The following is a 26,107-nucleotide window of genomic DNA, read 5'->3' on the forward strand; positions in this document are numbered from 1 at the left end:
CCCATCACATTTTGGCGGGTTGTGTACAGCTCATACCAGATTTGCGGAATCAATCACGATCCGATTTCCAGGGATGATCATTGAACGGCGGCATGAACTTGAGCCCTCCAACTGATATCTCGTAAAACTCAATATTGAATTTTCGAAGAGAGATGTAGGAGGTCCCAACAGCAACCCGCTCCATCTCTCTCAGGACTTACATAGGGTTGGAGGATGGAGCTGGTATAGTTCCTGTACAATCTTGAACACGTCCTCCGCCGACTGGCGTATAGTACGGGAGTATTGACTAAATTTGTCGGGATGCCAGCGCTTTCGTTCCCGTCTCAGCCATTGGCGCGAGTATTTGGGTGACTGCTGAAAAAATTCAGCAATGGCGTGGTGACAAGGCTGGACTTCATCTGCTTTGTCTTTGCATTTGGTACATGAAGCAATGGGCGGGAAAGGGAATTCTTGTAGGTTCGGTTTATCTGCTAGACACGTTTGAGTGTGGCGATACCACTTCTGAAAGGTCACAGAGGACTCTTTTGCGGGAGGCACGAATTGCTGGTCGATGTTGGTAGGCCGTGGTGGAGGAGCAGGAGCCCGACCGGCGGAGTCGGCGCAAGTGCCGTAATTCGAGTAGAGCGGTGTCCTGGAGCTTGCGGAACCCCTCGGGCTGGAGGACGCCGCTGGGAATGGATGAAAATGTCGTGGTTCCTCAAACAGTCGTCGCGGCGTGGGCTTGGGCCAAAGAGGCCTTCGTATTCGTTTTCTGCATTCTTTGGCGACCCAGAGAATGATCCTGATGGAGATCAAGAGAGTCCAAGGGACTATTATCACAGCAGCAACACTAATGGCCACAATTTTCAGAGCCTCCAGGATGAGGTCAAATAGATACGCCGCACCTGAGGCGTGCCAAAGCCCGGACAACAGTTTGCCGGCACCCTTGGCTAGCCACGACAGAGCTGCGAGCACCAGTCGTGCAAGGGTCCACCCAAACTGTTCGCATGCAGAACTGTCAGAGAGCACATCGACTGGAGGTGTCAACGCCGTGGGAGCCATTCTTTGGCAGAATCGGTATTGCTTCAAACACTATGGCGGCAAGGCTGTTTCAGTTTAAGAGGTTCAACTAGTGATCAACCGTGAACTCAAGAGTAGACTAAGACCTCGTCTAACCTCCCCTTCTGGCATTTTCACAAGCAGCATTCCATTGCCGCTCTAACATCGAGCTTCATATGCCCACTTATCCGTACAGCCTCAGTCCGCAGTTCAATAAATCAGCGAGGAGGTCAGCCATGACCGGTAAGGCGAGGAGTGATCGCTGCTACCGGCTCGGCGCGAGCCGGCGGCAGACAAGGGCGGCATCACGCTACTCTCCGATCGGGTTGTTTAGAGACAGATCGTGGTCGGACACTGTGTCACTGTCCTTTGGAGTTACACAAAGATGATTTTACCTATTATCCCTTCTCCGGCCGTCAAAACGCATGTCGAATGGACCTGACAACATTATATACCCCGATGGTTCTTTAGTGAACGAGCTGCGGTAGCCAAAAGCCGCCATAGCCTGGCAGTTGTCAGGCTGTCAACCATCGCCGTGCAATATGTTCTCCTATTCTTGCCATGGGCTGTCTCGACTCCTATATCCACGCATGGCTGGGCTGTTGCCATTTCGCAGCAAATATTCCACCATTGTGGACATGGAAAAAGGTAATGCTAGCTCGGAGACGTGTCGGAATCAAGAAAGCTGATGCATGAAAGACTGGAACACCAACCAAGATTTCTTCAACTTCTCGCGCGGCCGCTTTGTGTGTGACGAAGAATACAACATGTCAATACGGAGAGTATGCTTTGACATGAATCAACTCGCACGAGTTGCCACTGAGGCCATAACGGCCAATAAATGCATCAATGTCGAAAAATGCCCCGATGGTCTGTACAACAAGTCCTATCTCTTCACCATGGACGACGGCAGACAAGTCATTGGAAAAGTGCCAAATCTCAATGCCGGTGTGCCTCATTTTACCACTGCAAGTGAAGTTGCGACCATGGATTTCGTATGCGCGATCAACCCCCGTTATAGCAGTCGGTTGTTTGGCTGACACTTGCGAAGGTCCGCAACATCTTAGAAACACCAGCACCTCACGTTTACGCTTGGAACTCTAAAGCAGACAATCCAGTGGGTAGTGAATACATTATAATGGAAAAGATGCCAGGGGTTCAACTCTCGCAGGTCTGGGACCACATGAAACCCACGGACAAGGTCTTGGTGGTCATTCAACTTTTCCGCCTTCAGAAAAAGTGGCTGTCGACCCGTTTTACAAACATTGGTGGCCTCTATTATGCAGTTGATGTTGAAGCCGGCGCATCCAGTGCACCTCTGTTTACCGACAGCGCTGGAAAGGAGGTAAGAGACGACCGTTTCGCGATAGGGCCAACCAACGGTCGAGACTGGGTTGATGCAGCCAGATCCTCGTTGAAATGCGATCGAGGTCCTTGTAAGAAGGACAATCATCTTTGACAGTGTACCAGTCTAATTCTTTACAGGGACATCCATCTCGGACTACTACCAAGCCATCCTCCACCGCGAGATCAACGCTACAAAGAGTGCGGCACGGCTTCCTAAGCAAATGGTGATGCTCTGTGCGCCGACACTGTACGAGCCAACACGCGAAAAGAAACTGGCAGCTTTGGAACGGACTGCCAGCGTTGTGAGAAACCTGATTCCTTCTGACGCATCGATGTGTGCATCACACATATGGCACAACGACCTTCACGACGAAAATATCTTTGTGGATCCGGCAAATCCCACCAAAATCACTGGCATCATCGACTGGCAGTCGAGTCTCGCCGCGCCTCTATTCGAGAATACCATCGATCCTGGGTTCCTTAACTATGACGGACCCGGCATCGAAACCCTAGACAAGCCAGTGCTCCCCGAGAACTTCGACGATTTATCTGCCGCCGAAAAAAACGCCGCACTCGAACTTTCCTACAGCCAGGCTCTCCTGGTAGCTTACCGCAGGCTGATCCAGAAGAAAACGCCATTGAAACTGGCATCGGAATTCCAGGCCTCTACCGCTTACGACATTCTCAAACTTTCTCGCCGCATCTTTGAAGTCGGCGAGGCACACGTACTGGCTATTCTCACCACCCTGGAATCCGAGTGGGGCGACCTCCCTGCCGTGCGACAAGCGGGAGGGCCTAATTGCCCGCTCAACTTCTCGGAATCCGAGCTCGAGCAGATCGAGGAGGATGTAGAAGCCGCCGATGCTGGGATCCAAGCAATGGACACAATCAGAAAGCGTCTCGGACGTCTGTGGCCCGACAAAGGCGCCGTGCAGACTCAACAATACGATGAAACAAAGAGACTGCTCAGAGAGGTGAAACAAGAACTGCTGCACAGTCTCAAACTTGACGACGAAGACGCCCGGGTCTTTGAAGAACTGTGGCCTTTTGATGAATAGTGCTGACCCTCGCTCCCCATATCATCTCTCAGACATGACGGGGTTGGGCTTCCAGGCAAAGATCCAGATCTCGTCCTGCCTGTCCGCCAGAATTGGTTCAGCCAACCAAGCAGGCAAGTCGCGTGTGGCTGCACTCGTCCCGGTTGCACTCCAGAAGCTGTGAGGGAGCTACCAGCAAGACTAGGAGACCGCAGCGGTATTCTTCCATCACTCAGGCTCTAGAGGGAGCTCCTGATTGCAACTGTTTGCTCAAGGGAAGCAGTGAGTAAGTTCCAGGACCATCCTCGTTGGCGCTGCCTTGCACTCGGTCCGCAATGGAGGGAGGGTCGGGGAGGAGAGGGAGACGCCTTGTCGGCTGCTGAGAGATTTGTGCCTGTAGGCCGTGTACGAATAGAATGCCGTTCAATTTGGCACCCACCAACCCGCCACCCTGTTGGTTGGATTAGCTAAAGATTAGTTTTTCGCCGCTCCGCCCCTCGTGTCTCAAGAATCAAACTATTTTATCTACACCACATAATACACGTACATATACTCGAATTATATGTAGATACTCGCGGGTAGGCTGGGATTCTCTCTGTCTGGTATATAGGTCATATATCACCCCTGTGACAGTGGCAAGTGTTGATATGCCAGATCCTCCTTCCATCTATGTCTATTGTCTGGTCTCATCTGGTTTCTTCCGTTTTCTTCCCGTCGTGAGTGAGCCTCCACACCCCGTCGACAACTTACCACGGCCCTATAACTTCGAGTCCTTCGGCTGCTCCTTCGATTTCCTCGTAATGTTGCGGCTGGCATCCATGATCAGACTCGCGTGTGTGCTGCTCGCCACCAATTCTCCCGCTTCGTCCCAAACCTCAATGTTCAAATCGAATCGGCCGTTCCTGATCGTCTTGGCCAGGATTCGCACAAATAGCCACTCGACGCCTTCCTCTGGCAATAACTTTTTCACATCCAGATTCAAGCTGAGCGTCGGGTACCAGAATTTGGCACTCGGCTCGCCTGATTTCAGCAAGGCTTTGAGCTCGGCTTGACTGTGTTGGCCGATTGCGGCCTCCTCGACGACAGGATTCACGTATGACTCGACAATCTGTGGAAACATGTCGACCACGAACCCCAGAGCGTCGTTGGTCCAGCGACCTGTGATGTTTTTACTGGGATTTAGAGAAGGCGTCTTGGGCGCGAACCGCACCCACTGGTCCACGATGGCCCGAGGTTGACCGGACTGGCCTGGTTGTCGCCGGCGATGGGGCTGGACCAGGTAGATCTGAATGTTCTGCCCGGCACGGCGGAAGGCAGGAAACGGGTCGTTTGCGCGGAGCGTATAGTTTTCATCCCGGCCTTTGGTGCCCAAGAGCGCGAGGTTCGCAGGTAGAGCGGGCGGCCAGAGCTGATACTGCGTGTCGAAGCTCAGGCCTTGTTCGGTCGCAATATTGCTCATGGTTATGTACCCCTGCACCTCATCCTGCCATTGGCCGTTGTGTTCCTGCTTTTGCGCCAGGACAATGTGTAAGTTGCTGATGCGCGAGCCCAGCTTGACGTCTTTCACCGTAAAGACCGCCGGACCCACGGAGGTGCGGCGCAGGAACTCCAAGTGCATATTGACGGGGTGTGGTTCGGAGCGAGAACCATGGGTCAGAGACATGTGGGTGCGGGCAACCATGAGAAAGGCCGAAGTCGTATAGCCGCCATTGGGGACTGAAGGTGGTCATCAGCGAGTGTAAATACGGGCGAGGATATCGTGCTGCCTACCGGTCCCTATGCACCATTCGTTCTCCAAAGTGAGGGTATATTGGTGCGACGAGAGTTGCTTGATAGGGAGCACATCTGCGAATGTTGGGGGCGCCATGGCTGGCGTGCCCAGGTTCTAGAGAAGAGGAGGGAAATATGTTCCAAGTCGACGTCAGCCGCAACTACATGTTGCGATTTAATATACTGGCGACACGGTAATAAGGGTATCTGTCTGGGAAGAAAACTAAAAGAGAGGTCTTACCGGGCGATGAACCTCGGCTTGGATTACCGAGACCGCATTGATTCATTATTGCTGATTTGCGACTCGCTGATTATTAGCCACGCCTAGAGCCCTTGAGCGAGAAGACATTGGGCCTAGCAAGCCTAGGAACGTCCCGAGCACCCCTAAACATCCCCCTCTTTTGAGTGTGGTGGCTCGAAATAGACGGGTAAATGTTACATCACGCCGCTAATCTGTGGCGGTGCAGAACCCCCCAACCTGCACCATGACGAGGTCTGCTTGTTACCGCAATAAAGTGGGATTTTGAGTGGAGTGACAAGACAAGATTGGAATATCGAGCGTTTCCTTTCTGCCTTGGTATCGCCATCACCGTCACCCAGCACACATCTGTGTATCCCGTATAACAATCTCCATGCACCACCCTCTTCTTCGCGGCCTACCTCCGTGTCCAGTATGAGGGAGGAAGCGAAATCACGACGACCGCCATGACACTCTCCAATCGTCCCAGGAGACTGCGCCCAGTCCGCCAACAAGGTCGTGCCTTCTATCTGACGGCCTTGGTCATCACTCTCTTTACTTGTTATAGCTTCATACGAGATCGGAATTATGGCCACTTTTCTCAGGCGAAGAAGTTCGACACTCGCGCTCTCGCACCACGCGATCTCGAGGTAACCACAGCATTGATTGCGCTCTCAGTTATCCCAAAGGAGCTCCCTGACTGACTCTTGATCGAATTCCCAGTGTCGACTTGTCCACACTTCCAAAGACCAATGTACTTTTGTCAAGGAAAATTGTCCCGACGAAGAAGCCGGACTCATCTCCTACCTCCAGCTCTACTACTGCTCGCTCGCCGATGCCCAGCCTTTCGCATTTCTGCTCCTCGTCGTCTGGGTATGTCTCCTCTTCAGCACGATCGGCATCGCAGCCTCCGATTTCCTCTGTATCAACCTGAGTACGATTGCGAACATACTGGGGATGAGCGAGAGTTTGACCGGGGTCACTTTTCTGGCCTTTGGCAACGGCAGTCCCGACGTCTTTTCCACTTTCGCCGCTATGCGCAGTAACAGTGGCAGCTTAGCAGTGGGGGAGTTGGTGGGCGCGGCCAGCTTCATCACTGCTGTGGTAGCGGGGAGTATGGCCTTGGTTGCGCCGTTTCAAGTCGCCAAGAGGAGTTTTATTCGCGACGTTGGGTTCTTCGCAGTCTCGGCGAGTTTCAGTCTGGTATTCCTTGCGGATGGGAGCCTGCGATTCTGGGAGTCCATCACCATGATCGCATATTACGTGTTCTATGTGTTTTTTGTGGTCGGCTGGCACTGGTGGCTATCCCGACGACGGAAGAGGAAGCTTGCCGAGACTGCGGCGAGACTACATCACCACATCCCGGAATCACAGGAGTTGGAGGTGCCCGAAATCGAGGAGGACGAAGAAGCACGCCCTGCTACGGAACGAACTGGCCTCTTGCGCGAGCAGTCGAGCGAAACTATCCCAACCTTACGGACACCAGGAACCCCAGCCTGGAAAGTTGACGATCTCGATGATGACGACGAAACGCGAGACCGGTATCTTGCTGAATTGCAAAGCAGGATGAGGGTGGGCCGACCAGCACGAGGCGAACGAAGGAATACAATGACCCCGATTCGGCCGAGCTTGATAGGGGCGCTAGAATTCCGATCACTTATGACTTCGTTGGAGAAGAAAGCCACCCATTCCCAACCTATTGGCCTCCGGAGATACTCTGACGACGCATCGGCCTCCCATTCTCCCATTCCCATCAGTGCGCCACCTGGCGCTTCTCAACCCAATCTGGTCAGCACACATTATACGGATTTGGAGGGCGAGAGTCCACGTCGTGCACGAGCCGTGTCTGCAAATGATGCCACTCATCTGCGTATCGATACGGACTTTCTAAGCGACAGACATTCTGAGAGAAGCTCAGAAAGTGTCCTCACCAGTGGTGATTCTGATTCAAATGCTCCTGCTGCAAAACACTCGAGGGCGAGCGCCCACATTCTGAGAACACTGAACGACCCATCATCTCAAAGACCCCCTTCACCTAAACTCATTGTGTCCACGTCAGGTGCCAAAGTCCCAGAGACAGGCTCCCTCTCCGCGGAGCGTCCCAGATCGCCCAATCTCTTGGCACCGCCGACGACGACCTTCCACCGACCGGACTACCAGGAAGAACATCATTCTCCCAGTCGAAGTCCGCTGCTGTCGCCCGGCTCCGGACCGACACTGCAAGTGCCTATTCTGCATACGCCACATCCCGACCACTCCAAGGGAGTTCTGCGTCACGAGGATTTTCCGCCATACGTGGATTCTCCAATGCTCCTGACCCCGATGTCCTCCCGGCCTCCAAGTATTCACCTACCGGCACCCAGTATGTCGCCCCAGTCCACTCACCATCTGGGGCTTCTGCCGGACGAGGAGGAACCACCGATGCGGAGATTCTCATGGTGGCCGTACCGATACCTTCCTGCTCCTCAGGTTATCTGCGCGGCATTGTTTCCCACCATTTATGGGTGGCGAGAGAAGTCGTACACGGACAAGGTACTGGGGGTGGTGACTGCGCCCAGCGTCTTTCTGCTGGCTATTACACTTCCAGTTGTCGAGCCCAGGGAGGAAAAGCCGGTGGTCACGGATCCCGAACTCCTGACCCCAGCAGAAGGCATCCGGCGCAGGTCGGCCAGCTACCTTGAAACCACACATGACGTGCCAGGTCTAGATACGATGTCGCCATCATCTGACGGACCGCCTCATCCGCACGGCACGGGAATCTCCCGACAAATGTCGGAGCATGCCAAAAGTCCTCAGTCAAAGGTGGACGAGTTGGGTGGACCCAAGGACTGGAACCGATGGTTGGTGTTCCTCCAAGTATTTACAGCACCATTCTTTGTCGTGACTATCGCCTGGGCAAACATGGATGATGATCTGAGCATGAGACTTTATATTCGCATGGTACTGGGATCACTGGTGTTTTCGCTCGTGGCGCTTCTTATCCTCCTTTCACTAACAACGCCTGATCGCGAACCAAAATATCGGCCACTACTCTGCTTCTTGGGGTTTGCTGTGGCCATAGGATGGATTTCCACCATTGCCAATGAGGTGGTTGGCGTCCTCAAAGCCTTTGGGGTGATTCTGGGCATATCGGACGCCATATTGGGTTTGACCATCTTTGCTGTTGGCAACTCGTGCGGTGACCTGGTGGCGGATATCACGGTGGCCAAACTCGGATACCCCGTCATGGCACTGTCGGCGTGCTTTGGTGGACCTATGCTGAACATTTTGCTGGGGATCGGCATTGGAGGCATGTACATGAGCATCACTCAGGCATCTCACAAGCACGCCAAACATCCTCACAAACCGATCAAATACAAACCCTACGAAATCGACGTGAGCACGACGTTGATGATATCGGGAATCACGCTGCTCGTGACGTTGGTGGGGTTGCTCATCGTGGTGCCATTGAACGGATGGAGGATGGATCGCAAGATTGGGCTTGGATTAATCTTGCTGTGGTCAGTGTCGACGGTGGGCAATGTGATTGTGGAACTGCTTGGATATGGGGGAGACACGGTAATGTCAGGCATGGGACGATGACGTGGATATACCCCGAGATGGATGGATTGGATCTCGCTGGGCGTTCAGTGACCGCAACATAAAACATGGGGATTCCGTCCCAGTACATATACTACTTACTACATTCTTCGTCCGGTCTGCCTCTATGCGACGTGAGGCACTCCTTGTTGGGCTCGGGAGCTTCTAACGAGTACCGACAGAGGTTTCTTTCAATCTCAACAAGACATGGTTATCTGGAGCTTGGGAAATGTCAGAGCCGTCCCTTTGGCTCTCTACGCACGTTAAATTGGTCTGGCTGCCCGTGCCTCGAAATCCCTCCGAATACCGCTCTCGATTAGGCTCGTCCGAGTCCGATACGGATCCGGTGTTTGGAGGTGCTTTTGTACTGTGGGTACATGGCTATTGCGAATGTCTCTGATTGGCGCTTCTTTAGCGAACCTCGGCATGTTGCAGCGGCCAATATCGGCCACTGTCGCATCCCGGCGGAAAGACGATGAGGCGAGATGACGACGAGCGGCACAAGTTGGTACGTGCGAGCACCACGGCGGACTCAGCAAAACGGCGACGCCACCGAGGCGTCCACCTCTCGTATTTGTGATTATTATTCGGTCAATGACGGACTTGGATCGGACATTTTTCCCTTTTTTACCCCAGATTTTACCTTTTACCAAGACTCTTCGCGTCTGATATACATACATCTGCACGTATAATATCTCTTGGGGTTCTTTTTCTCCCCAAGATCCTCCTCCCCTTGATTAGTTGGTCTTTTAGCATACGAGCCCGCCCTTTCCTCCCTATAGCCTCTGCGTTTGACCGCGGGTGACCTTGACCTGACCAAGTTAACAAGCAAGGCAGCGTCGCACGGCGGAGAAGCTCGAGCCCCATCCCCATAAGGCCCGCCATCGCTAGAGAAACGGACATATCCATCCATTCTGTTTGACTGCTACGAACCAGAATTTAGATACACACAACAAGGATTTGAGAGAATGCCTATCAAGTCGGACTTTCCGGACATCGACCTCCAGGTCACTGACGTCTGGTCGCTTTTGTTCAACAGAAAAGACCGAGAGTTCCCTGATGATCATGGTGAGTGGGTTTTTGCTAGGGTTTTCTGCAGTTTGGAAGAGGGTGGTCTGGTCTGAGTCCTCGATGGGTCTTGAGATGAGGAGAAGGAGCGGGAGAGGTGGAAGCGGTGAATCGCCTAGGTTCCCAGGAGAATGTCTCTTTGCTGCATCGAGCAGGATGACGAGGGTGCTTTCTACCAACGCCTATCAAAGCATATCACAAGATACCGTCACTGACCTTGGCCCCCTTGATCAGTCATATTCCAATCTGCCGACTCCCTCTCCAGACAATACACCTATGCCTCGCTGCGGCAATCTAGCATCGACTTTGGCAAGGGCCTCAAATCCAACTTCAACTTCCGCAAGTCCGACGTCCTGGGTCTCTTCGTGCCCAACGACATCGATGTCCCGCCCGTCGTCTTGGGAACCCTCTGGGCGGGTGGCATCGTCTCCCCCGCAAACCCGGGCTACACGGTCGCCGAACTGGTCTACCAACTGAAAGACTCGGGCGCAAAGGTCCTGTGCACGCACGCGTCCGTGCTCGATACGGCGCGCAAGGCAGCTCGCGAGGCTGGCATCCCAGAGAGCCACATCATCTTGCTCGGCGAGCAGAGCGATCCCTCTCGAAAGTTCAAGCACTGGACGCTCGTCCGCAACCTGGAGGGCACGGCGCGGTACCGCACCCCCAAACTGGACCCAAAATCCGACCTCGCCTTCCTGGTGTACTCGTCCGGCACGACGGGTCGGCCCAAGGGTGTGCGACTGACACATTTCAACATGACCAGCAACATCGAACAGATCCACCGGGCCGAGGGGTGGCTGACGTGGAACGGATCCAAGACGCCCCCAGGCAGCGACATCCCGCTCCCGCCCAAGGGCCAGGGCGACAAGATCCTGGCGTGTCTACCCTTTTTCCACATCTACGGGCTCAACTGTCTGGTATTGTCACCCATCTTCAGCGGCGTCCACACGCTGGTCATGGCGCGGTTCGATCTGGAAAAATGGTGCGCGCTGGTGCAGGACCACAAGGTGACATTCAGCTACATCGTGCCGCCGATCGTGCTGCTCCTGTGCAAGAGCCCCGTGGTGGAAAAGTACGACCTCTCGTCGCTGCGCATGACCAACTCGGGCGCGGCGCCGCTGACGCGCGAGCTCGTCGAGAACCTCTACAAGCGCAAGGGCGTGCGCGTCAAGCAGGGGTACGGTCTCAGCGAGACGTCCCCCACCATCTTCATCCAGCGCTGGGAGGACTGGTGGTCTGCCGTCGGCACCACGGGCGTCATGGTGCCGAACCTCGAGGCCAAGTTCTGCGCCGTGCCCGGCTCCGGCGAGGAGTCTGACGGCTCCAAGGAACTGCCGCGAGGAAAAGTCGGCGAGCTGTACGTCAGGGGGCCCAACATCTTTGGCGGATACCACAATAACCCCAACGCCACGGCCGAGTGTCTCGAGGACGGATGGTTTCGGACCGGCGACGTGGGTTTCTTGGATGAGAGGGGGAACTTGACCATCACGGACCGCGTCAAAGAGTTGATCAAATATAAAGGTATGTGTGCCTATACCACCCTTGCCCCCTTTGTCCCCTACCTGCTTTTCTTTTAGCCCTGCTTCTTTCCATCCTGCTTTGGCTTCTTCCGTTCCTGGGACTGAATCCCCCCTCCCCTCCGGGCGTGCATCGACAACTAATGTCCCCCGCGCATGAAAGGCTTCCAAGTCCCCCCCGCCGAACTCGAGGGGTACCTCGCATCCCACCCACTCATCGACGACGTGGCCGTCGTGGGCGTCGACTCGCAGATCCTCGGCACCGAAGTCCCCCGCGCGTACATTGTCCCCAAGGACCGGAGTCTCGTCTCTTCTTCTTCTTCCTCGTCCTCGTCACAAAAAGCAGCCGCTGCAGCCGCAGAGATTACATCGTGGATGAACGCTAAAGTGGCCAACCACAAGAAACTGCGCGGCGGGGTCAAGTTCGTCGACGCCGTGCCCAAGAGCGTCAGCGGGAAGATTTTGCGGAGGGTCTTGAAGGAGCGGGCGAAGAAGGAGTTTCAGGAGGAGGAGGAGGAGCAGGAGGGGAAGAAGAAGGTAAGGGCGAAGTTGTGACGTGTCTTTTTTTTTTTTTCAAATTTCTTCAAACAAAGACGACATGTCAGGAAAAGGGAGGGGGAGGAGATGAGAGATATGATATGTAGACGGACAGACAGAAGGTCACGGAGACAGATGGACAGATGGACAGATGGACAGATAGATTGATGCTAACTGACCGGATGTATGTATGGATATCTGGTTGACTGGTTATGTGGATTTGATGCATGGATACCCCCAATTGCTTGATCTGATCCGATGAGTTCTTGTGTCACATGTCCATGTCCATACAAGAATGATACCCGAGTTTTGGGTACTCTGTGTTTCTACCGTAGAATGTATTTGAAACTAGAGTGATTAGAACGAATAGGACATCATGGATTACCCAGTACTGCAGATATCTACCTAGGTACGAAAATGTGTTTGCGACTGGCTGTTCTTGCGCCGGGTATCTTCTGTGGTGGAACGACCTAGTATAACATGTACTATATGTACATGAAGTACGACCGTAAGGAGGAGCGGAAAGCTGAGAAAGTCGCCTGTTCATTCATTCATTGATTCATCCATCCTTTCATCCAGGCAGCGAGACAGAGAGACAGACATCACGAACCACACAGACAGAAAGAATAGGATCCTTCTTGGCACACACTGTTCAATTGACCATGTATTTCTCTTCTCCTTTTGTTCTCCCACCTCCTATCCACCAGGGTCTGAATCCTTCAAGGGACTCAGGTTCAGCCCCGAACCAGGAGAACAATCCACTCCCAATCCAATTCCTCACCCACAGGAGCAACTCGCATTGTTTCGGGGAATCAATCCCCTGAAGCCCGGGTAAAGTCTTCTCCAGCTCAGCTTCAGGCACAAATCCCAACACTACAGAGCAAACTGCCATTGGTGGTCGTAGTTTCTGCAGATCCATGCATGCCCTCTAGCTCCTGTAAAACAGAATCTGTGCTTCAAGTCTTGAATTCATTGTCAGCCACGAAACCTTCAGAGGCGCCACCCTACCATCTTTGGCAGTCGAGGTGAGTGATGATCTGCACGGACTTTAGCAAGAAACTCTCCTGAAGCCCGTAGCAGCCGTTGTATCGACTAGAGAGTCACACCGTCCATCTTTCGTATTTCTTGTCCTTGAGCTGTGGATGGATCATTGGTAAGAAGAAATCTCTACTCTTGTCAGTACGTGCGTAGTTTGAATGATTCTCAGAATCAAGACAGGCATCAACAAATCCCAGCAAGGACGCCTGATCGCGGCATCGGCCATTTGGTCCCGCGGCGCAAAGTCCATCGAGCTGACGGTCCACCTAGGAGAGGGCACAGTGATAGTTCGTGATAGATTGGCGATCGACTGTGATCAGTTGGGCAGATCGCAGGTTCGTCCCAGGAGGAAGCCAATGGAATGGACGATTCAGCAAACAGCGAGCTGCAATGCATTGCTAAGCGTGCAGCAGTGCCTTGTTTGATTCTCTGACGAGGCATCAATCTATGCCGATCTTGCCGCCAACGTTACTGGACATTGTAGGAGGTGGGCTCCATTCGGGATTTGTTCTCCTGCATCCGCGCCCAAAGATATTGCGTGCGTGGACTGCCAAACCCGCCAGAAGATCTTCTCAGACAGAGGGACGGGGAGATCCAAGCCCGGCCGTGGGAATCGGTCTGTCGATCATAGTATAAGGGACAGCACGGTGGATACCGCATCCCCCAAAGGTTCGTCCGTTTTGCGCAACACAACGAGGACGTGCTTGATGCTTCGAGAGGTGGGATTTTTCCAGCAGAGCAATGGTTGGCTTGGCCGCTCCGACTACCGGAAAAGACATTTGATACAACGCACCCAAGGACCTGCAATGCAGCACAAGTGGTGTGACAGTGACGAGGGGAAACTTGCAGACGCAAGTCGCAGGTAGCTTGGAGGTCGGAGGACCCGGTGTCTGACTCCGGCGCCTCCCAAGCCATGATGGACAGTTTAGGCGCATGCCACGCCCCCCGAGATTTCGATCCCCGTCGCTTGTTTGGGGGCTACGCAACCTTGCGACACCCCCTGGGTGGCTCCGTTGCTGGCCCCTAAGGCACGCCAATGCAGGTCCTTAGTGGGGTTTGAGGCGCGGCTAGTTGCTTCCCTGGGCCGCTCCCGCAGTCCAGCAGCTCCAAGTTACTTACTCGTCCCAAGCCCCTCCAACCCTCGACTAGACTTGGGTTGTCGCATTTTCTCAAACCATTTCTGCTTCGAGCCCTTTCTTGTCACCGAGTTCACATGTCGCAGCTCCGTCCTTCCTGTCCTTCTCTATCCTCCCGCACCTCTGGAGACGGACCGCTGTGAGATGGAAACCCCCGAATCTTGATCTTCACCGGAAAAAAACTTGCTCTCATTCGCACCCACCGAGCTCCCAACCTCGATCGCTCGCTTACCCTTATCTCTCGCGTGTCGACTCCACGAGTTGCTTCACTCGAAAAGATGGCCTCGAGATCGATATCCACCGACAAGTCCCGAACTTACAGCACCTCCAACTCGTTCAGCTTGACCGTGCTCATCTCTGGCTCAGGGACGAACCTCCAAGCTCTGATTGACGCTTGCGGCCAAGCTCCTCGTTCCAAAGACAAACCAGCTCCTCGACGGCTTCTCCCCAATGCTGAAATCTCACATGTCATCTGCAATCGTCGTGAAGCCAAAGGCATTGCTCGCGCCCAAGATGCTCACATTCCGGTGACATACCACAACTTGCTCGCGTACAAGAAGAAATTCCCGGACACGGAGGCCGGGGTCACTGCTGCTCGAAACCAGTACGACACCGACCTAGCCCAGAAGATCCTCACGCACATCCCTTGTCCGGACCTGGTGGTCTGTGCAGGCTTTATGCACATCCTGTCTCCGGTGTTCATCAACGCTCTAGCCTCAGCCAATGTGCCCATTATCAACCTCCATCCAGCATTGCCAGGCCAATTCGACGGGGCAAATGCCATCGGACGTGCTTATGAGGCATTTCAAAGAGGAGAAATCACGAATACTGGCGTCATGGTCCATTACGTGACTGCTGAGGTAGATCGCGGGGCACCTGTCCTCGTCCGGGAAGTCGAGATTAAACCTGGGGAGTCGCAGAGCGATCTGGAAGAGAGAATACATGAAACAGAATGGAAGCTGATTGTCGATGCTACAAGTCGGGTGTTGGCAGATTTGGAGGAGAAGCGCAGGCAGGAGAGTTGAGGTTGCTTGGTCTGACGTCTTTTTGGGGTACCGGCGATGAATGTCACAAGACTTATGCGACAGCGCAAGAAGGGGGCAAAGTGGTGGCCCAGGGTGGCAGGAAACAGTCGGTTCTTCGGGCCTAGCGAGGTGTTTGGGAGGCTTCTTCTTTGGACAATTACAAGTCAAGCAACGCGGAGTTGAGGTCTGGACTTCTGAAGCGGTGTTGACCCTCCACCCTCTGATTTGGCCCGACTACTAGCCAGATGGTCTTTCTCTGCAATGGGTGCCGGCAAAGGGACCAAGAGACACACGCGCTTCAGGTTTGGGGCCGAGACAGCGAGTTTGACGGAAGTTTTTGATGAATGGAACAAAAGTTGGCACGCAGATTTCCGACGAGATGGTGAATGGCTCTCTCTTTCTCCTAGCTCTCTTAGATGGTCTTTTGCTATGGTAGCAAATCACCGTGAAAATCTCCCAGCGCCCAGTATCTGTTCGCACTTATAGAATGTTATATCCGCCCTGAAGCCTCCCTTTCCCTTATCAGCTTCACTCGGGACAAGGAACGAGGCCGTTTTGATCGGGAACGTACGTGATTGAGCTTTGGAGAGGCCTCGCTGAGCACATCCCGCACATATACGAATAGTCAGATCGGAGTAGTACTACGTCATTGATTCAGGATCACCATGAGACGTCGAGGGATACATAGCTAGCGACTACCTTGGTACCTAGTACCATGTATTATAGTGGCGATGAACCCTCCTTCCGACCCTTTTTCTTTCAGCCAATCATCCTACAACGCCATGACCGACCCCAATGAATTAAATGCTTGACCAGACAAGACGACACAACGAGGGGTCGGCAATCCTGAATTGGGACATACCGAGCTTGTGACGCTCGTCGAGTTCCTCGGGCCCAGCGATGGGGAATGCGTATACTTGGAGAAAGGGGATAGTAGGCGATCAACATGGACCCGATCGGCCTCTACAGGAGACACTCGTCCACTTAGCAAGCAAGGCAAGCAAGCAGGTAGGCAGGCAGGCATCATGGCAAACGCAGACGAACAGATCCTGGTCACGGGCGCAACGGGGGTGGTGGGACGCTCGGCCATGCAGTACTACGGTGAGCGGGGGTACAAGGTGATTGCCGTGTCTCGACGACGGCCGCTGAACACGTACGGGGCGGTGTGGCACTCGCTGGACCTTTCGGACGAAGCGGCGTGCAAAGCGCTGTTGTCGCCGTTGACGGGGATCGTGCAGATCGTCTTCGCGGCGTTGCACGAGGAACCCAACCTGGTGGCCGGGTGGCAGGAGAAGCAGCACGTCGACCGCAACGCGCTCATGCTCCGCAACACGGTCGAGGCCGTCGCCCCGTCAGCCAGAAACCTCCGCAACGTGACGATCCTGCAGGGCCCCAAGGCGTACGGGGTGCACGTGCACCCGATCCGCCACGGGGCGCGCGAGGACCGCGACGAGGACCGCTCCATCCAAAACTTCTACTGGGCCCAGGAGGACTACCTCAAGGCGCGACAGCGGGGCCAGCCCTGGAGCTGGAACATCCTCCGCCCGTCGCTCATCATCGGCCTGAGCATCGGCGGCGCCATGAACCTCTACGCCACCATCGGCGTCTATGCCGCCGTGCTCAAGGAGCGCGGCGAACCCCTCTACTTCCCGGGCCGGGGCCAGGGCGTGTTCGAATCGACCGACGCCGACCTGATCGCCGAGGCGTGCGAATACATCCTCCTCCACAACGACACCACACAGAACCAGACCTACAACCTCACCAACGGCGAGAGTTCCTCCCTGCGCGAAGACTGGCCCCTGATCGCTCACTCGCTGGGCATGCAGCCCGGTCCGGACAGACCGTTCGCCTTTGCGCGCGACCTCCCCTCCTTCAGCGCCGACTGGGACCTCATCCGGGAGAAGTACTCGCTCAAAGCCCCGCCCTTGGACGAGTTCCTCGGCCAGAGCGCGCAGTTTGCCGACTTTGTCTTTGCAAAGGGCGCGACGGACCCGAGTTTTATGAGTTGCATCAAGATCCGGAGGGCGGGGTTCGCGGGGACCGTCTACACGGACGATATGATTCGCAAGTGGTTTCGGTTGTATCAGGACGAGGGGTTGTTGCCGCCGGCTGTGTCTGCTTGAGATGTACTGTGTCGTGGAGAGAAGAGGGAAGTATAAGAAGCGAGAAGTGGGGAGTGGAACTGGGAAATGGAATAGATCGTAGGTGGAGGTGGAGGTGGAGGTGGGCTATCTATCTCGTACTGCATGTCATGTATGATATGTACCGTGTAGATAGGTAGTTAGGTAAAACAGCACACACCCAACTCGAGACTCGCAAATGCCCCAACGGTCGAATACTCCTGACTCGCCTGCTCGTGGGATGGAGGTCAACCGCTACAGGTATCTACTGTGTATATACAGGACGGGGCTGGAAAAAAGTAGGAGCGATATAATATCAAAACCACCCATCACCACACTGCCGAAAAGGGGAGTAGAAAGCTAATGACGCGTTTTGCCTCAGGACAGAGATCGTCAAGAATAAAACACCAAAAGGGGTATCGCATTGCATTGCGTAGCTTAGCATGGCGTCACAAACAGTAGATAGACATACACCCTGTCCTGTCCTGACAAGGTCATACCACGAGGGACTGAATACATAAATGTCCCTACACCAGTAGATAGGTAGTCGGTAGTTGAGTAGTTCAAAACACACGGGCCCGTGCTCCCATATTCCCTTCATACCACTCACTCCGAGCGATGAGAACATGCCCAAGTGATCAGACAGACCTGGACCCAGACTCAGACCGGGCCAGATCCAGCCGGTTATTCGCTCGCTCGCTCAAATCCTCCCAAAAGGTCCAACACAAAACACAAGCACAAATATACAGTACACCGTCTTTCGCCTCCTGAAAGCCGACATGGTCGTGACTGCAACCTCAACAGTACCGCGTTACTACTTCTCCCTACTTCTCGGTCCCAGCAGCGGTCGGCTCGTTTGCAGGTACATCCTTCTCTTTACCCTTTTCTGCATCGATCCCATTACCAGAATGATAATGCTCACCGTCGTTGTCGTCGCCGTGATGCTCGTCCCGACCTCCGTCCATAAACTTGTGCATCTCCCGCTTGTATCGGCTCTCGTGGATCTGCCCATCATCGTCCGCAGCAATCCGGGTGGCGAGATCCTCTTCATCGCTCGAGCTCAGACTGCTCAAGCTCATATTCTGCAGGTACATGACCTGCTTGCCACCACGGGATTGCTTCTTCTTCTCCCGCTGCTCGGATTTCAGCTTCTGTTGCAGGTCCGCATCGGCCTGGCAGTCGAGCGTTCGAACCTTGAGACCAGGGAAGTTTTCCGTGAGGTAGCTACGAAGAAGGGGGAGTTTCGCCGCATTGGGCCGATACGTCCCGGAATCATTGTCAATGACGAGTTCGTAATGCCACGGTTCCCTGCTCTCAGAGGTAGCTGTGCCGTTTGTCAGAGGCTGTGCGTCATGGGCTTGACTGGAGCTACCTCCGCCACTGCTGCTGCTCGTGCCGATGTTGTCTCTTTCTTCTTCCGGTGGTGTTGCTGGAGGGTGTGTCTCATCACTCGGATGGACGTTGTCGTCGTTCCGGTGTGCCTTTGCATGTTTGATTCTGCGAATGAAAAACTCGCCACTGAATGCGATGTAGATGCTCACGTCGCTATGCATGGTGTGTTTGCTGAGCAGATCGATCCCAAATTCCTTGCCCGTTTCTGTGAACCGGAGCTGCCCATCCAACGTCAAGACATAGGTAAAAATGCGACCCCCCTCGTCATAATTTACCATTTCGAGGAACAGCTTCGTCATCTCGGGGCAGGGCTCTTGGAAGACACCATACTTGGTAGTTTTATCGTAGTTGTAGATACGAGCATGTTGATGGTGCAACGCGCGATTGAGCAGGCGACCACGAATAGTATGGGCCGTAAACATGCCGGCCACAAATGGTCTGAATTCGACGTATCGATGATAGAGATCTGCGGGGACAGGTCCACGTAACTGCATTTGCACAGATTGGAAACTGGGAGACGGGTTAGTCGGTGGCCATTGACAAAACACTCCACGCGTGGACATACTTGTATCTCTGCACCTCTTTTCCATCTTTGCCTTGCTCTGTATTCTTCGTGCCCGCTATCCGCCCGATCAGAGGAGAGTAATGCCGACTCCAAGGCAATGGGCCGATCGTGTACGCGCGACCACCGTCTTCTGCGTCTGTCCGGCCGAGATTCTCGACACTGACAATGAGGCTCCCGTTCATTTTGACTTTTCGCGAGATCAAGGCGGCACATCCACGCAAGGTGTATGCTCGTTTGCTCCCCATGCGCTTCTTCAATTGGAACTTTTGGTGGGAGAACCCTTGCCAACTCTCATCAACGTGGGGAACATCAATGTGAACATTTCCCAGTCGGTCATCGTAATCCGAGGGATCCTCGTCGTATAATCTGCACTTGAGGTGGAAGCCACTGGCTGGGATGTTGCCAACAATCCACTCGGTTTCCCATTCTGGGTCCGTGTTGCGGTGGATTGTGGGTGTCCTCAACTTGAGATCAGGATCCTGCTTGTGCCTCTTGGGAAGATCCGTACGCAGAACCGCCAGGACATAGGGATCCGATGACAGAGTGCCAAAGTCGGAAAAGGGCAGATTCTCGGCCTTGTGGAATGTGATCTTGAGAGTGTACCCGGGAGGTGCCTTGGGTAGAGGCGTGTCGTCGTACCCGCCAGCAGGACCGTTCTTCTCTTTCTTCTCGGAATCCGTTCCCGTGCCTCCGCGATATCTCTCCTCCAACTTCTCTGTTTTACCGACCAGCTTAGGCCCTATCTTGTCCGCCTGGGAAAGGACTCCGCCATTGCGCAGCGCGGGAATATTGGAATCGTTGGGATCGTTCTCGGCCATTGGATGTGGGGAAGGGTGTTATCGCGCGTATCCGCGCCAGCATATGTTGATGACTGTATGTGACCGAGGTAAACACTCGGTGCGCACACCCTGGAAAAACAAGGATATGGTAATTTGTACTTTGACAGTTTGGGAGAATCGAGGAGGGAGAGGAAGGAAGAGCGCAGGTCGAGGGCCAGGGATTTGTCGGCGGATAGTTTAGGAGTTTTGTATCTGGCAAAGGAAGATTTGAGGGCGCATGGATCAGCTCAGCATGGGGTGATGGTCAAGACTCGAAAGAAGGCCCCCACCACCTGTTCTTGAACTTGTCTTTGCAGGATTATCGACGATGGCAGATGGCACTATGACCCTCGTCAGCTCCAATGAAAGGACTAAAGTACTTGGGACAAGTATACAATAGACTTCTGGTTCCTCTGGAGACTTCACCCCGACTGGCACCAACTGGCCACCACCTCTCCCACCCACCCACTGACCCGCCCGCCCGTGCCACCCAACTGCGCATCAAGCAAAAAACATGGCCTCAAGCCTAGAAGCTTAAGCAAAAGCTTGGCCACCAGCCGACGATCAATTGCCAGTTTCTGGCTTTGGATGCAATGAGTGACGCGCAATCGTGAGCCCTAAGCTGTCCCCCAAAGGGAATACATCGAGATCTTGTTCCCATTAACCGTACAGAACGACTACTGAGGTCGATTACGAGTCCAAGATGCCTTAGGGCTGGAGAGTTCATAGTCCACGATTAGGTCTTTCATCTCGGTTATTCCCTCCTGGACCAAGTACCACCTCAGCCCCCAAGCCCCAAGAAAGCCACCAGGGGCCGGCATCAACCAGTCGAGTAAGCAGCCTAGAACAATAATCCAAGACAAAGGCTCCTTCGCTCCATGCAAATCCATTGCCGCGCCATGCAAAAACCAAACACAGAAGTTCATTACTGCCTAATTCTTTTTATTCTTCAAGTAGCCTCAACAGCAAATCCGAGCCTGGCCCCGTCAGGCTATCTCGCATCTCCTTTTCAGACACGGCGCTTACCACCTGTTTGTCGTCCATCGCTCGTCCGCTTCGAGATGGCGTGTTGGTTGGTGTCAACAAGCCCGAGCTGCGCCCAGACGCCTCCTGCACTAACCCCAAGGTTTCGAGGCTGGCAACCACGTCTCGAAATTCGGTATTTTTGAGCGGCTGTAACAGTCCATCATCACGCTTACATAGCTGAGCATACTTTTCAAACAGACTCTTGATCGTAGGAAGCCTCGATCCGGATTTGGACGGGGTGGTATAGGGATCTCGGCGGTGTTGACGGGCTTCGGAAGCCACCAATGAGCACAGCACAGCCTTCTGTTGGAGATTCAAACCGCCCAAGCGAGAAAGAGTACCGTTATTGAAAATGGTCGCCGCAATCTTCGCCACGTGTGCAATAGACACTTTTGGCGCCGTCTCCCAGGTAAGATGATTGAGGACTGACCGATCATCCCTCCTGACTGGAGATGGAACAGTCTGAGTAGAGGCCACGTTGGAAATCTCTTGGAGTGGTTGCTTGGTCGGCGTCACACTCTGTTCTCGACTCATCTTCAAGAGGGTTTCTTGCTCAACCTGGTCAAGGGCACGACGGACCAGACTAAAGGCCTTTCGTAGGTCTCCTGTCTGAGAAGATATCTTCTTTCCTGCCAACTGAATCGCCGCGGGATGCATCAGAGGAATGGAGCCAGTGCCGTCCGCGGTTCCATTGATTATGAGAGATCGTAGTTTATCCGAGACGATGGTAGAGATCTGTTGGGCGGAATATGGCAGGAAAGGTAGCAGTTGGGGCTTCAGATTCCTCAGCTTCAGCCGTGGCAGGAAGCGATCAGTCAAGTCCAGAGCGTTGGCAATTCCAATCAAGATGAGAGTGGATGAAGGGTGCATAGCCCATTCGAAGATGCTGTACAACATCTCGCAATCACCCCCAAGGAGTGTGTCGATTTCGTCAAGCAAGACGAGACGCATCTCAGACTTGGCCTTCTTTGCCGTGAACAATTTGGCCAAGGCAGCTTTGGATGACTTTGAGCTTCCATTGCCAGGACAAAACACCTGGCTCAGACGCGCGAGGACTTCAGTGGAAGACTTCAAAGACACGCAATTGATCGTGGTGCTTGTGACAGATTCGGCTTGAAATTCCTGCATGATCTCCTGGACCAAGGCACTCTTACCAGTGCCCGGTGGCCCACTAACATATGTGCAGCCTCCGAGACGAGTTTCGATCGCCTTGGAGATGAAATTGGTCAACTGACGACGTTCAGCCTCCCGACCAATAATCTTTCCATTCCCGGCTTGAGTGAACAACTGTCGGGCCTGCGAGTATACATTTTGCGATCTTGCTGGTGTGGATGTCCGTGACGATTGAGGGGTGAGAAGCCTGCCAACAAGTCGGACTCGGTGCTTGGGTGTGCTGGGAGCGGAAAGAGCGAGAGCATCCTTGAAACGAATATTGGTGGGAGTCGATACGATTGAGGGTGGAAGGTTTTCGTCTGTGTGATGGTTGGAATGTCCAATGGGCTTGGTTGTGTTTGTGTTGTTCTTTACAGGACTGTCTTGTACAGTATCATTCTTTCGTCCGTTACGACCTCCAACAAGACGAGTGTTCGATTTCCCCAACACGTTGTTCTCAGCTGCATCTTGGTATATCTCGGGTACAGAGCGTCGCGTCCGTCTTTTTGGGCTGGGAGGTGTATCTGGCCCATCTGCCAATGCATCCTGTCAGTAATATTCCCCAAGATTCAGGCGTTGGACCATTGAGACGCACCTTGTTCATCCAGAACTCGTCGAGAACGCTTTCCCAGCACTGTGGCAGCCATTTGATGTGGTCGTCGCTGCTTTTGATGGGTTGGAGTTGGAGAAAGTTGAAGCTGTGGAAGGCGCGAGGGACACGACTCAAGAAGTGGCAGGCGCGAGTCATGCATCCCAGCCATGCACCTCCCATAAGTCGCGCCTGCCAAGAGTCGACGCGACCGCGTTTCGAGGGAAGGAGCGTGCCACCACTTAGCCCCGGCTGGACTTGACACTCTTGATCTAACACGTGACTCGCGCCACATTGCCCCTGTCGCGCATCTCGCAGCTCTGTGCTCCGCCCTACTCTCACCCAGCATGACTTGTCATTTGAAGTCCCCGCTAAAGTGATATCTCTTGGCATGTTTGTCTCATTTCGATCACCTTGAGTGTATTATCGGGCAGTGACGCCGGCCCTTTTCGTCATAACTTCGCCGCCTTGTGCACGGTGCCTCGTCTTGTGCCTGCCTTTGCCTCATAACAAAAAAAACCCCCCCATCACAACTGGCCGCAGTGACTGGCAGTTTACTGTTTGACACATGGCATCCTCTACCTTCTCCTATCGTTTCCTGACGCATCGTTTCCTACAATGATCCCACTTTCAATTTCTTCATGATTTCTCTCCTCGAGACCTCTGTCAGGGTCGTCTGTATTTCATATCACCAACCCAGTCCACAAACCTCTTCTCCTACTGAGAACTATATCTTCCTCCTTCACTATGGATGAAGCAATTGCCACTGTTGTCTCCGTCTGCGGGACGACCCCAGAGCTGGCCTCGCAATATGTACAGCTTGCCGACGGTGATCCTAATCAAGCAGTTCAGTTGTTTTTCGAAAATGGCGGCGCCGACCTCGCAGGCAATACCTCTCGTCCTCCTCCACCTCCACCACCAACAACTTCTTCTGATCCACGTATGCCTGGCGGCCCCCTAAATCCCCTGGATGCCGACGCGGACGATAATATCTCCGATGACAATGATCCGGAAATCACTGGTTTCCGGAAAAATACTCTGAGAGACACTGCTTCTGGACCCGCACTGGGTCTAGACTATGAAGATGATGAGGCCATGGCGCGGCGCTTACAAAATGAAATGTACGGAGAGGGTGCCATGGACGATATTGTGCGGGCCCCCATTGCCCGACAGGCAGAGACTTTGGTGGGGTCAGGGTCAACCATCCCGGGCATGAGGGAAGTGGCATACACCTCGTCCGTAGAAGAACGAATGCGGGCCCTGGAGAGAAGGAGGCAACAAGGTCAGTATCCTAGACCATCTCAGGCTGCGACATGTGACTAATATTCGAGTAGCGCGGGCAGGAATCTTCAACCAACACCAGCCGACTTCCATTTGGGAGCAAAATGTGAGTGCCACCTCGAACGGTCCGGATATACTTGCAGAGTCTACCGGTGGAGCGTCAGAGGCTTCCGCGAGGTCGAATCGACTTGCCAGACTCTTTCAACCTCCGTGGGATCTGATGTACAAGGGAGATTGGGAAGCGGCAAGAGACCAAGGCAAGGAGCACAAAAAGTGGCTACTGGTGGATATCCAGGATCCTTCGATCTTTGACTGCCAGGCATTGAACCGCGATATATGGAAGAACGAAGGGATCGCGGAAACGGTCAGGGAGAATTTCATCTTTCTCCAATACAACAGGGATGATCCAAGAGCCTCGCAATACGTCCAATATTATTTTCCCAACTATGAGGTCCAGAATGAATACCCGCACGTCGCCATCGTTGATCCTCGAACGGGGGAACAAATCAAACTTTGGTCGCGCAAAGTTCCTCCACCTCCTGAGTTTCTCATGCAACTGCACGAATTTTTGGATCGATACAGTCTTGAGAACAACGTCCGCAACCCAGTGGCCAAGAGGAAATCCGAGGCTAAAAAGGAGAAACCCATTGATCAGCTCACGGAGGAGGAAATGCTGGAACGAGCGTTGCAAGCTAGTTTGGCGACTCAGAGTCACGAACACAAATCGACTCCGGCAGAAGATCCGGATGATCTCACCCGGAGTGTTGGGGATGTCCAAGGAACAGAAACGCCAGAAATTACAAGTGCAATGGATGTTGACCACAACGGCATTGACGAAGCAGCCCCATCGACTGCATTTACACAAATCCCGTCTGATCACCCTCATCAAGAGCCACCTGCCGGGCCGGGAGTGACGCGAGTACAAATCAGACATCCCGGCGGACGCATCGTTCGTCGATTCGCAGAAAAAGATCTTGTGCAACGGATCTATGAGTTTCTCAAGGCGGAACCACTTGAAGGTAGGGAAGGAATGCCATTCGAGCTCGTATCAATGGGCAAGAACCTCCTGGATGTCCGGCATGAGACGATAGAAAGTGCAGGTCTGAAGAATGGGACGGTCATGGTGGAATTTCTGGAGTAATGATGAGGCTAGTAGTCTCGATAGTAGACAAGCATCGCGAGGCGCTATCAAACTTGCTACCACTAGTTAGTACCATCAGGTCTGACTCTTGTATGGGCCCCAGTCCACGGAGGTGTTTTGGACGGAGGTGGTTAAGCTTGTACTCTACAATCCCTGGGTCGAAATGAGGATATGAAGCAGACTACAGAAAATGTTTTCAAGGGGTTTGTAACGCATCATCTTCACTGGTTGTCGTGTTCGAAATCGCAATGTAACGAGTATAGCCAATAGGAATCGGTAGGGGTCACCAAGAACGGAAGGCCGTAAACAAGCACAACGAAGCTAATGGTCGAGGTGTTTCATCTTCCCCAACACCACTGGTCACTCCATACAAGTGAATGGGCGCTGCCTTACCTATGAATTGAAATGAGCGACGACTTCACGAACCCTTAATGACGAGGGTAGAGGGCCCATAAGGGTGGGGAGGCGTCCATCAACAATAGCACCTGCCCAATGCGCACTGAGGAATTGACAGTGCATCTTCGCCCGAATCTCGAGATTGCACTGGCATCAAGGGCGAAATCACAGGTCTTTCGGCGTCGACTACGATCCTCGCATCGAAGCAACTCTACGACCAATTCAGCGCCTTCACATCCGTGTATTCCACTTTCGAACCACGCCCTACGGTAGTCCCGCGGTGCGCCGTCGAGATCG

General features: G+C 53.7%; 10 protein-coding genes across 10 annotated transcripts; 6 read left to right on the top strand and 4 right to left on the bottom strand.

Moving 5' to 3' along the window:
* Positions 1–49: 49 nt before the first annotated feature.
* Z517_03618 (uncharacterized protein) lies at positions 50–1,041 on the bottom strand (the record flags this gene model as incomplete). Its single annotated transcript, XM_013432722.1, has 2 exons — positions 50–111; positions 201–1,041. 2 exons carry the CDS (start codon positions 1,039–1,041, stop codon positions 50–52), a joined length of 903 nt encoding a protein of 300 aa, XP_013288176.1.
* A 689-nt stretch (positions 1,042–1,730) lies between these two features.
* Positions 1,731–3,443, top strand: Z517_03619 (uncharacterized protein; the record flags this gene model as incomplete). The annotated part of the gene is made up of 3 exons (XM_013432723.1): positions 1,731–2,033; positions 2,090–2,474; positions 2,524–3,443. The coding sequence occupies 3 exons, from the start codon at positions 1,731–1,733 to the stop codon at positions 3,441–3,443; spliced, it is 1,608 nt and encodes a 535-aa protein (XP_013288177.1).
* A 736-nt stretch (positions 3,444–4,179) lies between these two features.
* On the bottom strand, positions 4,180–5,289 carry Z517_03620 (uncharacterized protein; the record flags this gene model as incomplete). The annotated part of the gene is made up of 2 exons (XM_013432724.1): positions 4,180–5,138; positions 5,193–5,289. 2 exons carry the CDS (start codon positions 5,287–5,289, stop codon positions 4,180–4,182), a joined length of 1,056 nt encoding a protein of 351 aa, XP_013288178.1.
* Positions 5,290–5,897: 608 nt separating this feature from the next.
* Positions 5,898–9,012, top strand: Z517_03621 (uncharacterized protein; the record flags this gene model as incomplete). The annotated part of the gene is made up of 2 exons (XM_013432725.1): positions 5,898–6,080; positions 6,154–9,012. The coding sequence occupies 2 exons, from the start codon at positions 5,898–5,900 to the stop codon at positions 9,010–9,012; spliced, it is 3,042 nt and encodes a 1,013-aa protein (XP_013288179.1).
* Positions 9,013–9,977: 965 nt separating this feature from the next.
* On the top strand, positions 9,978–12,149 carry Z517_03622 (uncharacterized protein; the record flags this gene model as incomplete). The annotated part of the gene is made up of 3 exons (XM_013432726.1): positions 9,978–10,077; positions 10,312–11,598; positions 11,758–12,149. The coding sequence occupies 3 exons, from the start codon at positions 9,978–9,980 to the stop codon at positions 12,147–12,149; spliced, it is 1,779 nt and encodes a 592-aa protein (XP_013288180.1).
* Positions 12,150–14,583: 2,434 nt separating this feature from the next.
* Positions 14,584–15,330, top strand: Z517_03623 (phosphoribosylglycinamide formyltransferase; the record flags this gene model as incomplete). The annotated part of the gene is made up of 1 exon (XM_013432727.1): positions 14,584–15,330. The coding sequence occupies one exon, from the start codon at positions 14,584–14,586 to the stop codon at positions 15,328–15,330; it is 747 nt and encodes a 248-aa protein (XP_013288181.1).
* A 1,025-nt stretch (positions 15,331–16,355) lies between these two features.
* Positions 16,356–17,453, top strand: Z517_03624 (uncharacterized protein; the record flags this gene model as incomplete). The annotated part of the gene is made up of 1 exon (XM_013432728.1): positions 16,356–17,453. One exon carries the CDS (start codon positions 16,356–16,358, stop codon positions 17,451–17,453), a length of 1,098 nt encoding a protein of 365 aa, XP_013288182.1.
* An 821-nt stretch (positions 17,454–18,274) lies between these two features.
* On the bottom strand, positions 18,275–20,225 carry Z517_03625 (uncharacterized protein; the record flags this gene model as incomplete). The annotated part of the gene is made up of 2 exons (XM_013432729.1): positions 18,275–19,352; positions 19,408–20,225. 2 exons carry the CDS (start codon positions 20,223–20,225, stop codon positions 18,275–18,277), a joined length of 1,896 nt encoding a protein of 631 aa, XP_013288183.1.
* Positions 20,226–21,167: 942 nt separating this feature from the next.
* Positions 21,168–23,050, bottom strand: Z517_03626 (uncharacterized protein; the record flags this gene model as incomplete). Its single annotated transcript, XM_013432730.1, has 2 exons — positions 21,168–22,936; positions 22,999–23,050. The coding sequence occupies 2 exons, from the start codon at positions 23,048–23,050 to the stop codon at positions 21,168–21,170; spliced, it is 1,821 nt and encodes a 606-aa protein (XP_013288184.1).
* Positions 23,051–23,739: 689 nt separating this feature from the next.
* On the top strand, positions 23,740–25,414 carry Z517_03627 (uncharacterized protein; the record flags this gene model as incomplete). Its single annotated transcript, XM_013432731.1, has 2 exons — positions 23,740–24,274; positions 24,327–25,414. 2 exons carry the CDS (start codon positions 23,740–23,742, stop codon positions 25,412–25,414), a joined length of 1,623 nt encoding a protein of 540 aa, XP_013288185.1.
* Positions 25,415–26,107: the final 693 nt, after the last annotated feature.

The sequence above is a fragment of the Fonsecaea pedrosoi genome (assembly GCF_000835455.1).
Source record: "Fonsecaea pedrosoi CBS 271.37 unplaced genomic scaffold supercont1.2, whole genome shotgun sequence".
Taxonomy (NCBI): Eukaryota; Fungi; Ascomycota; class Eurotiomycetes; order Chaetothyriales; family Herpotrichiellaceae; genus Fonsecaea; species Fonsecaea pedrosoi.